Genomic DNA, 11,831 nt, shown 5'->3' on the forward strand with positions numbered 1-11,831 from the left:
CAAGCAACAGTCCGTGCTGAAGTCAGTCATTACCATGCTAATTATGTTTTACATGATGAAGAAATTCAAGAAATAATGGTGTGTTTGCTGCACTCATAAAAATTGTTGGCGTTTATGTAATGAATCCACTTGACAAGGATTCCATTTTCTTTGTCTAGAAAAGAACCTGAAGCCTTTTGCATTCCATCCTTTGCCGAGGAGACCATGTCCCATGGCTATCCCATAATGCATTGTGTTTGCTTTGTTTTACATATGAGGGGTGAAGACTGTTGCTTTCGTCACTCAGGGCTACCAGGCCATTTTTATCAATTCTCACCATGTCTTAGAATATGTAATGAGTCAACAAGTTCAAATTTGTAGTAGATAAAGTATAATGTGTAACAGGAGGGGAAGTATGACGTGGGTGGCGGCGAGAAATTTGACACCCTGGCAGACCTGGTGGAGCACTACAAGAAAAACCCAATGGTGGAGAAGAGCGGGATAGTGGTGCACCTCAAACAGGTGGGACCTGGGTGTGCCTCTGTAGCTCTGACCACAAACACGATTACCTCACCTCACCTGTCATCTTAGCCACCAGAAAACCTGTTCATTGGAAAAGTGATCATTTTGTCAATTCTATTGTTTTGTCAATAGACACACGCACACACACCAACAAACCCATTTATCTAGCTGGATATATACTGAGGAAATTCTGGTTAAGTATGTTGCCCAAGGCTACAATTCTAGTCCTCCAGCAGGGACTCCGTCCCTAAAGCTTTGGGTTACAAGCCCTGTTCCACATGTGTTCATTTAAATCATGTGATGTTTCTGGCCCTGAGGATTTTAGCCTGTAGCAGACACTTCATGTCTAATTCAAAGCCCTCATAAAAATTTAATTACTTGAAAATGGGTGTCCATACAAACTTTATTGCATGTTTGCAAAATTCCAATTCCATGGTGGTTGCGGACAACTTGTTCCAAAAGCTTATTGCCATATTTATAACTCGAATTCTGTGCTCTGTTAATCTTAAACCTCCCGCCTTAATCTTTTTATTTCCCTCTTCTGAACACCAGCCCTTCAACGCCACCAGGATAAATGCCGCCAACATTGAAAACAGGGTGCGGGAGCTGAACAAAGTGGCCGACAGCTCGGAGAAGTCCAAGCAGGGATTCTGGGAAGAGTTCGAGGTGTGTCCGCCTTGAAGAAACTGCAGGAAAGACACTCTGTCCTAGGAGGAAGAGTTATAGATTGAAGGGCAATGCAGGTCTAAGTACACAGTGTACTGAGTCTGTGTACCTCAGTCACCTCACTGATGTTGATAAAGAACAAGTAGAGCCAGCCACATTAGTTACAATCGTTAGGTGAGACAGGGACATGTTTGTTTCTTTGCTTTAAGCCATAGAAAATATCACTGTCTGCACTGGGCTACCTGAAACTGTGTGCTCATTCAGTTATCAGAGCACACACTGATCTTATGTTGTCTGGATGGGCTAGTCATGGGTTCAGATAATTACATTTGAAACGGTCATAAAATATGTGCATCAGCAGATATACAGTGTGCCTGCAGTGAACAGACAGATGGTGTCTCTCCTGCCGGAGCTGACCACAAACTGTTTCCATAGATCGCCCTCTAGAGGACAGCGGCTGACCTGTGATCCTCAGTTTCTGTCTCGCAGACCCATTTATTAGTGTTGGCTTTAATTGCTTTTCAGAAGAGCCATAATTACTCAGGCTTGATTGAGTTGTTCATTGAATATCGACCTGTGTTTGGCTTGTCTTCAAGTCATCTGTTATAGTCAATCTTGAGAGTACCTCCTTTTGTCCTTGGTGAGAGATGTAATTAAGCAATTAAACAAAAGAGAAGGTGATCCCCCAGATTAATTTTTAAAGTAGTCACCCACAAACAATTTTTTTTAACACAATTCTTTTTGCATATAAAATAAGTTAATAGGTCAGGTGATCAATTGCTCCAGCCCTGAGAACAATTAATGTCTAGGACAATTTGTATTCAATTAACCGCTCAGTCAATCTGAATTAATGAGTACGTTCTTGGACAGAACTAAAAATAACCAGCATACACACATCAGCCTCTGGACCAGAACTGGGAATCCCGGCCAGGTTTTGAGCCGTCAAACCGCTAAAAGCAAACATACTGCTCTGCCTGATCAGCATGACCTCACTGCTCGGCTGCATTTGTATTTACTGTATGATGTGAATCAGACTTTAGCTGCATGTTTGGTTTCATGTTTCTGTTCAGAAACAATAACTTTTAATAATAATAATAATAACTTTTAAATAATAATAATTTTTTTAATAAAATAAAAAAATTTAGCAGTGCATAGCCCTGTTATTCCACCCTTAGCACACCTGTTCCCTCTTGGCTCTGATGAACGAGTGAGACCTAGACTGGCACAGAAAGCCTCACCTGTGGCCCCACCAAATCTTCAGAAACGGACTTTGGAAAAGATAGGGCATGACACTAGCCCTAGTTTAAGTAGTGGACAGGCGTGTGCCTGGATTCACATTAATCTGACCATTTCGGTGAATCATCATGACATGGCCACTAGGGGGGCACTGTGTAGGATCTGCAACTGTAGGCTCAGAAAGAAGCGGTCACAGTCATTTCTGTCATGTAATAAGCGGTTTCATACAAGCGTAGGCGGTCTAAATAACTCAGGTGCGCACTGGTCTTTAGCTGTTTTCCCTTGTATGGAACCCCATTCTACTTATTTTTGAATGGAGGAAAACGTGGGGCACAATGTGGGAGTTAGCTGCACGATCGGTCGCAAGGCGCTCTGCCTAACAAGCTGGTGTGAATCACCTCGGATCGGAGCGCTACTATGTGATTCAAGTGACGTGAATGGAATGAGTGAAAGTAACCTTCTCCTGCTCTGTATCTGCCCGGTTTTGTCATATTGAAACATCAGTTACAGCCCTGTGGGCATATTTAGTCAGAAATACGCACTGGTATCTGCACTTCTGACAGTGCTGTAGAGCTGCCATGACTCACCTGTGTTAAGAAATGGAGGTTATTTCAATGCAACGTTATTCCCCCTCAATGCCTTTGGAGAGACAGACAATGTTGCCATCCTACAGGGGTCGGTGTCAGGTCAGCTGAACAAGACACATACACATACACACACCGGCACACCTGTGAGAATAATAACGGCTCTAGCCACAAGAGTTGAGGTGGTTTTTTTTTTCCTGTTTGATAGCTTTTGTTAGGTTTTTCTTTGCTTTAGTCAAAGGTTGAACGCAAACTACAGCTGGAATAGAGATGCACCTCAGAGCACCTTTCCCAGTGTGGTTTTATTCTCTCTCTCTCTCTCTCTCTCTCTCTCTCTCTCTCTCTCACACACACACACACACACACACACACACACACACACACACACTGCTAAGACAAATTTTGCAACACAAAAAGTATATTATAAACACACCAACTTAAATGTGCACAAATTGTTTTTACAATGAGATTAAATAAAATAAAACAGTTGGTCAGTTATGTTACTTGCAGTCCCTCAAATTATGACAGGCTCCCTCACTCTCCCTCTCTCCCTCTTTCTGTCTCTCACTCACTCATTCACTACCTGTCTGACAAATTTTAGTTAACATTTTTACATTTGCACCACTAAGGCATCTTTAACAAGGTTTCCAAAATGTGAAACGGCAAAACTCAAAACAAACTGACATGTTTAGCTCTCTCCCTCTCTGCCTCCCCCTCCTCCTCCCCAGATGCTACAGCAGCAGGAGTGTAAGCTGCTCTACCCCAGGAAGGAGGGACAGAAGGCAGAGAACAAGAGCAAGAACCGATACAAGAACATCCTTCCCTGTGAGTAGCGCCGCTACCGTTTGGTCTCCCCCATTGATGTGGTCGTAGCTGCGATGAGGGACGCTTTCGTTGTCGTCAATGAAATTGCTGTTGTCATGATCGTCGATGTTGGTATTGTTCCATTTTGTCACAGTAGTGGGATGATAATGTTGATGACGATGACATCTTTGTCATTTAGCACAGATTGTGTGAGATAACGATGCAGACAAACAAATGAAAGGTAGGACACAAACAGATGGAACTGCGTCAAGAACATTATACAGCGGTTAATCAAGTATGTGCATATAATATGCAGAGGATTTAAAAGTTCAAATTAGGACATGAGCGGTTTATGCAGGGTGAAGAAATTAACAAGCGAAGCATAATGTCTTTGAGTAAATCCCATTGATGGGCCTTGGCAGGAGGGTGGAACCGCATGCAATACCTTGTCCAGCGTGACTAACGCCTATTTCTCCATGTCCCAGTTGACACCACCCGAGTGGAGCTCAGAGAGGTTGACCCAGATGTGCCCGGCTCTGACTACATCAATGCCAACTACATCCGGGTGGGTGCCCTCCCAAACACAACCCACCTAATCCCCCCCCCCCCTCCCCCCAGCCACCACTAGAGCATCTGATCTCAAGTTCCGAGTGAGGAGGAGGAGGTGTCGCCATCGTTTGACCCACCTTTGTCCCCATCCCCGCTGGTTCCCTTTCTGAAATGCGCCCTTGCCTTCTCCCTCCTCCCCCCGCAGAGCAGGCATGAGGAAGGCCGCCTGGCGGAGGACTGCAAGGTCTTCATCGCCACCCAGGGCTGCCTGCAGAACACTGTCAACGACTTCTGGAAGATGGTGTACCAGGAGAACACGCACGTCATCGTCATGACAACCAAGGAGATGGAGAGGGGCCGGGTAGGGCTTCCGTTGCCCTCGGTTGCTGCACTCGTCTGAAAAACAGTCGCTCAGTTTGAGTTAATTGGAGATTGTTTACTTTACTTTAACATTAGTATGAACAACTAAAAGACGTGTGCACAGATACTGCTGTTTGTGTGCAGTTGTTAATCGTGCGTAACTGTTCCACATTTAACCTCAAGCCTTTCCCCCCCCCCAGAACAAGTGTGTGCGCTACTGGCCGGACGTCGACTGTACCAAGGAGTTTGGGAATGTGAGTGTGAGGAACCTGGCAGAGCGGCCGGCGCAGGACTACGTCCTGAGAGAGCTGGAAATCACGCGCTTGGACAGGGTGAGGGCCCCCCACTCCGCGAAAGTGACCTCTGTTTGGTTCGCAGGGGCGTTTGGCTCTGTTTCTGTTTCTGTTCATTGTGCTGCGACTCCCGGCGTTCTGGGTCTGTTTAGTACACTTCACTGAAGTCGGGGGGGAATGCTTGCTTTGTGTTTTTGTCAGCATTGAGTATACTCACTCTTTGCTAGCACACCTGGCTCTATTTCTATTTGTTCACAACACATATGGTTGTTCACAACAGCTGGGATTTCTGGCTCCGTTTCTGGTTGTGTTTAGTACACTTTTACTGCACTGGGGCTCCTTACTCTGTTTATGGCTATCCAGTATACTCTGGATTGCCTGGCTGTGTTCTTACAGGGCAGATCAGAATATATTCCTGTGTTCCGCAGCCAGGCAAACATCGGGGGCCCAGTTAGTGTGTTAGTCCCACAGTGAAGAGTTCTCATCTGGTTCTGATTCTAGAACGAACCGCCAAGGTCCATCTGGCACTACCAGTACCTGAGCTGGCCGGACCACGGGGTCCCTAACGAGCCCGGAGGGGTTCTGAGCTTCCTGGACCAAGTGAACCGAGCCCAGAACGCTATTCCAGAGACCGGGCCCATAGTGGTACACTGCAGGTAAGAACCGGGAACATCTCTCCACTTGGTTTCATCCTTCCAGTAAGTTATATGGGCCTTATATTCCTCACTTGTGTTGTGGTGGGATAAGGTGGAAATGACTTTTCTTCAGCTGCCTGTTGGCAGAGGTTGTCTGTGACAGCAGTACTCTGCATATGCCCTCTCACTTGAAGGACAGAGCATAACTGGTCTCAGTGCAGCAGTTTAAGGCACTATCTCAGTTCTGCTCCACTACCACAGTCCTCATAGTGATCTCTTAGAAAAGGACACATCAGAACTAATCTCGGATCAGTAGCTGAAGGTGTTACCCCAGCTCTGCTCCTCCTACCACCGCCCCAGTAATGCTCTCCAGGAAATGGAGGTTGAAACCTCACGCCACTCCAAATCCTCCTCTCTCTTTTCCAGTGCAGGCATTGGGAGGACAGGCACCATCATCGTGATTGACATCCTGATCGACATCATCAACAGGCAAGGTGAGAGCATGGAGAGGTTCCACCCCCATTCTACATTTTATCCTTGCATGGAGATCTAGTGGCCTGGAGACCAGGCAAAGACACTGTATCGCTAGCAGCCAAGACATTGTGCTCTGAAGATTTCAGCAATACAGGGTAACCTGTGTTTAAAATTCCATCAGCAACATTCTTCAGCATCAGCTGTTTGAATGGGGAGCTGAACCAGTGATATTCTGTTTAATGAACAGATATTTAGCTCTGTGTTCATTCTGCCCTCCACACTTCCATGCTTATGGCATCTTGGGTTTTATTGTGGTTGTTTTCGCATAGCCGTATTTACTGTTGATGTTGCATCTATATGTTCAGTCTTGGACCATACTGCTTTATGAATAGTCAGGACACAGCAGAACTGAACACTATGACCTTTAGCAATGCCAGGGACATTATTTTAAACTTCAAACACATGGAGCTGAAAGTCTGTTTAGCAAACAGAGTATATTTGGCAGATCAGGAAGGAAAGTAGCCATCCATCAGGGTCTCTCCCCATAGAAGTGTGAAGGAGGGGTGTTGGAAAAATTGTGGGCGGAAAGACCGGCAAATCGAGAATGGGCAAGCAACATCTAGACATTCCCCAGTACCCCCACCACCCCCCCATCTCATCCCTTCACGTACCTCCCATGTCTCCCAGGGCTGGACTGCGACATCGACATCCCCAAGACCATCCAGATGGTGCGGCGGCAGCGGTCGGGCATGGTGCAGACCGAGGCCCAGTACAAGTTCATCTACATGGCGGTGCAGCAGTACATTGACACGGCGCAGAAGAGGCTGGAGGAGGAGCAGGTACAGGCACCGCAAATGCCAGAGAGAACCTGAAGTTTCCACTTAGACAGAGTGTCTCGTTTCGGAGACGATCAATCACAGAGCGAGAGGGCGGTTATGCTCCGCTGGTGTTTTGTCATTACGGGGGTGTTGTCGTACACGGCTCCAGTTCATTAAAACAGTCTTCCTGCTGTTTTAAATCTTCTTCAAATAAAAGAGGAAAAAAGAGGCTTATGTTTCTGAAAAATGAGAGCTGTGTGAGAACTGTTTTTTTTTTCCTCTGAAGTTAAGAAAATCCATCAGAAAATGTCAAGCCATCTTATTTTGAGATGAGTAATCTCTGAGTGATGAAACAGGAAATACAGTGAGCGCTGAGCGAGGGTTTGCTGGGAGAGATAGGAACCCTGTGGTGTGTCTCTTGCAGAGGAATAAAATGAAGGAGAGAGAGTACTCCAACATCAAGTACCCGCAGATGCCTAACGCCAAAGTGAAGTCCAACATGGCCACCTCGCGATCCTCTATGTGAGTAACAACACACACAAACACTCATACACATGCAGACACACAGATACACAAGCACATGCACATGCAGATAAACAAACACATTCTCTCTCACACACACAAGCACGCACGCACGCACACACGTACACACACACAAACTCGCATTCTCACTAACACCTACACACAAACACAAACATACGTATACACACCTGTGCGCACATCACTCCTCTGTCTACCCCTCTGTCACACACCCACACACACACATACACACAAATAAACTCATGTACACCCTCATCTCTTCCTCTCTCTTTCTCCCTCTCTATCTCACACACACATACACACAAACAAAAATGCAAATGCGCTCATACCCACGCACACTCCCTCTCTTTTTCTCATGCACACAAACAAACAAGCTTGCTCTTTGATGGGTAAACTTCAAGTCTCCACTGAGTCCAATTTATAGACAGTCCTTCCTGGATCTAATATAAAGCCTTTGGAAGAAGATGGAATAATATAGTTCTTCCTTTAATGTTTGCAGAAATTGCACTCTGCGGACTGCACCATTGAATTATTAAAAACAGCTACAAAAAGCGTTTCAGAATCTCTTTATGCTCGTGTCATAACGAGGTGATGGAACAGGAAACGGGGGATGCTCTGGAATTCTGGGAGACATGACTTGAATCGCTGACATCCTAGGGCCATTTCAGTCATTTGGCTTTGTAAATCGGTCGGCTTTCCTCTCTCGCCAAACAGGGTGAATGACGACTCCGCCGGCGTCTACGAGAACCTGAATATCAAAAACCCGAAGGCCCCGGGGAGCGGCAACACGAGGAGATGAGGCGCATGGGCGAGCCGCTCCTCTCTGCCTCTCGGTGAGTGTCCCGCATGCCGTGCTTCCCGACGCCGCCGTGCCCAGCGTTTCCTGGCAGCGGTGGCGTTGCCGTGGGCCGCAATGGAGCGGTGGAGAGAGAGGTCTCTGCCTGAAACGTGTCTCTGCGGTGCGAGAGAATATTGTTGTCCATACCTTTAGCATCTCAAGCTCTAGCAGAGTTGCTGATCTGGACAGTGTTTCACTCTGTCCTAAGGCAGTCCTCTCTGCCTATTGTATGTTACCTGATATGCATATAATATGCTGTACAGTAAAACATGCTATAGTGATCATCCTTTTTTCTGTGTTTGTAAAATCTGTGACTGATTATCCTGTGTGTGTGTGTGTGTGTTTGTCTCTGTGTGTGTGTGTGTGTGTGTGTGTGTACATACACTCTCAGTGGAGGCATGGTTTCTCAGCACACTGGATGGCGTCCCGCTGGATTGATGGGGCTCCTGGACCTCTGGACCTCAGGACCCCTGCAAAGATCAGCCGGAGCTGAGGACAGCAGGGTCCCACTGGCCAATCAGGGAAAGGAAAGGATCTCCCTAACAACATAGCATGGTGACCGCCACCTCTCTTTGTACAGGATATCCCTTTTTCTGTCTGTCTGTCTGTCACTGGCTTGTGTTCACAAATTAAGTGCCTATTCTGCAGAATGTTCAGTTGAGCCTGACCCCGCCCCCACTTGACCCACTGCAACTGCAAACAAGCAAAAAAAAAAAAAAAAAAGCAGTGTATGGAACAAGCTGTCTGTGTTTTACTGGACTGAGATCAGTGATCATGATCTTTAACTTTAATCAAACTACTGGTTTTATGGATTGTTCTGTTCTCTTTTCGTTTTAATAATCGATAAATGTAATGATATATGTGATTATATAAATACAATTTAAGGATATTTACTTATAGCTCGTATATATTGTGTATCTATGGGAAGCAAATGGTGAAGCATGGCTCCTGTGAGTTGGCTTTGCCTGTACTAGACACATCTACTGTAACCAAAGACCTCGGACTCGACAGACCTCCAAAACGTGCTTAGAACGGTTTGGTGGAAGCACAGCGATTTGCACTTTTTTGTTTTGAAAAAAAGAAGAAATGTTAGAAAAAAAATATAATGAAAGTGTAAATGTGTAATTTCCATGCCCGATTAAGCTCTGGTGCCAGTCCTGTTTGGTGTGTGTGTGTGTGTGTGCATGTGTGTGTGTGTGTGTGTGTGTGTGTGTGTGTGTGTGTGTGTGTGTGCGCTTGTGTGTGTGTGTGTGTGTGTGTGTGCGCGTATGTGTGTGAGTGAGCGTGTGCATGTGTGTTGCATCACTGTGGCAGTGCCTGCTGTCCCGCGCTCTCTTGCCCCCAGCCTTCATCGGCTGAGAGTTCCTGTCAGAGTCACTCGAAGGGCTTATCTTCTCACGCTGCTCTGACGCCCTGGGCTTTTGCCAGCTCTCTTCCCAGGGTGCAGAGCTAGCAACAGGAAGCCGCTCTTTGAGAGCATCTCAGAGGTTGCCGAAGCAACCCATTTCTGCTTGAAAGAGCGGAACAAAGCCGTATGGAGGCTCGGGCGAAGAGGCATATTGTTGCATGCGGTATAAGGTCCCGACTTGTTAGGATGGAAAGGCTGGAGTATCTGATTATGCTGTGGCCCCGTTAGTCAGTTCTGTCAGCTATTGCAGTTTTGCCTGTAGAGCATATGGCCCTGAAAAGATGTGCTACTGCTCAGCTACACTGCTGTGGTGTGAGGGTCCCTCCACTTTAGCTAGCAGCTAAAAAACAGGCTCATCCTAACATCCTCTGCTCATTTTAGTCTGTTCATTAAATTTTTCCTGACCTACTTTGCTGCTTCGAAACCTCCCTTGAATCAATTGATCATTTGCTTTATTCATCTTAATCTTCAGCTTGTGAACTTTGTGGTGCTCTTTTATGTTAATGCAGCATATAAATTCAGATTTCTGAACTGTATTTTTAGAAGATCTCTTTTTTGTCAAGATGTTATATATTAAGTGGTACAAAGCCTTTATTCAGGAAAGAAGGACAAAGAAATAAATGCGAGTGAATGGAGCAGACCCGTGACACTATAAATAGAGGATGATGACACAGGCAGTTTGTGTATGGTCAACAACACCCTTTTTGTCTTTGCTTCTTGGTGTTTCTGTCACTATGTTAAAACTCCTCACAAATTGACAGTGAACTCCACGACACCTCTAACCCATTTCCACCACGGTTGTTTCTCATACTAATATACATGCTACCTTCAAGTGCGCCAAAACTGGAAATACTCCTTTGTTCCATATGAGACGGATCCAAGAACAGTATCCAAGAACAGAAATGAATATAAATCCCTGGGGAGTAGTGTTGGGGGACCTCATTTCTGGTGACGGCTCAAGATAACCCCTGCGAAACTCTCTGTGTGACACGGTTTGCCTCGTGGTTGAACGTCTACTTTCGAGTCTGAGAGGTCAAAAGAGGGGACATCAGTATCCTCACCAGACATTCTACTTTCACAGCCCCTACTCTGAAGCCTTAAGACCTGCTTGTAAGGCCAGATGGCCCTTGTGCTCAGATTAAGGCACTAGATTTTTTAAAGCAGTAATTCAAAAGGTTTTTAATCCGGGACTGATGTGGAAGTAAGTAAGCAAGTGACGGTGGTGATATTGGAGGAAGGAAGTTGTGCAAAGCTTTCTGAGATACCAGATATAATACCTACCAACGCTAGTGGCTCAGATTTATGATTAAATCGGTCAAGTGTCAGCTGTATTAGACTCCTGCGGACGCAAGCAATCTGCCATCATAGCCTCATATTTATTTATAGTAACTGAGGGGAAATCAGGAGAGAGGGAGGTTTGGAACGTTATGATTGGATTTTTGTAGCATTCACAGGTTATTTCTGACACAGGGGTCACCGATACCAGTCGTTGAGGGCGGAAAGGTTAGCTGTTTTTGGTTCCGCCTCAGTTCTTAGTGTTTTAAATGAAGTCATTGCATAGGAATTCCCCTCACCTGGCTTTTCCAGGAATCGCATTTAATCGAAAAGTAATTGAAAGCTAAAGCACTCTGGACCTCCAAGAGTGCAGCTGTCCCCCATGGATAGTTGACACTGACAGCATCTTCAGAAGATGCTAAATGCTGACACAGCATCTGTAGGCGCTTGCTGTTCATTTGTGCTGTGAAGTGACGGAGTGCCTTGTCCTGCCTGAGTGGGATGTTAGTCTTTTGTAGTGAAGTCTCTCCACAGTTTCCAGAACTATCTGTGGCACTTCTGCATCTGCCATCTCCGGCCTCTCATTCCAGAGGTAGAAGTAACGGAATGGAAACACCGCACCTGTTAATCGCATGTGACCAAACACGAATGCAGGCACAGCTTGGAGAAAAATTTGAGGTCAGCTTAATTTAGCTGAGTTTGAAGCACTTGCCGTGTTGGGGGTCGAGCAAAGCTGAATTACTTACCTCCCCCTCCAGCATCGAAAGTAAAATGAATGTGTACAATACGTCCTAGAGAGTACATGTTTGAAGTGAATCCACATCAGTCTCTCATTGCATTGTTTGAAATG

The 11,831-nt window shown here is 45.8% G+C and overlaps 1 protein-coding gene across 2 annotated transcripts in view; it reads left to right on the plus strand.

Moving 5' to 3' along the window:
• The window catches only part of LOC118779665 (tyrosine-protein phosphatase non-receptor type 11-like), a 47,641-nt gene extending 38,645 nt beyond the window's left edge, over positions 1-8,996 (plus strand). For both annotated transcript variants that reach the window (XM_036531845.1, XM_036531846.1), the window contains 12 exons: positions 385-501; positions 1,054-1,167; positions 3,716-3,812; positions 4,277-4,356; positions 4,546-4,701; positions 4,901-5,032; positions 5,495-5,649; positions 6,055-6,122; positions 6,790-6,941; positions 7,345-7,442; positions 8,175-8,293; positions 8,690-8,996. In XM_036531845.1, coding sequence (XP_036387738.1) covers positions 385-501; positions 1,054-1,167; positions 3,716-3,812; positions 4,277-4,356; positions 4,546-4,701; positions 4,901-5,032; positions 5,495-5,649; positions 6,055-6,122; positions 6,790-6,941; positions 7,345-7,442; positions 8,175-8,259 — 1,254 coding nt within the window. In that variant the 3' untranslated portion in view covers positions 8,260-8,293; positions 8,690-8,996. The remainder of the gene's footprint in view (positions 1-384; positions 502-1,053; positions 1,168-3,715; positions 3,813-4,276; positions 4,357-4,545; positions 4,702-4,900; positions 5,033-5,494; positions 5,650-6,054; positions 6,123-6,789; positions 6,942-7,344; positions 7,443-8,174; positions 8,294-8,689) is intronic.
• The last annotated feature ends 2,835 nt before the right edge of the window (positions 8,997-11,831 follow it).

Source organism: Megalops cyprinoides, chromosome 6, assembly GCF_013368585.1.
Source record: "Megalops cyprinoides isolate fMegCyp1 chromosome 6, fMegCyp1.pri, whole genome shotgun sequence".
Lineage (NCBI taxonomy): Eukaryota > Metazoa > Chordata > Actinopteri > Elopiformes > Megalopidae > Megalops > Megalops cyprinoides.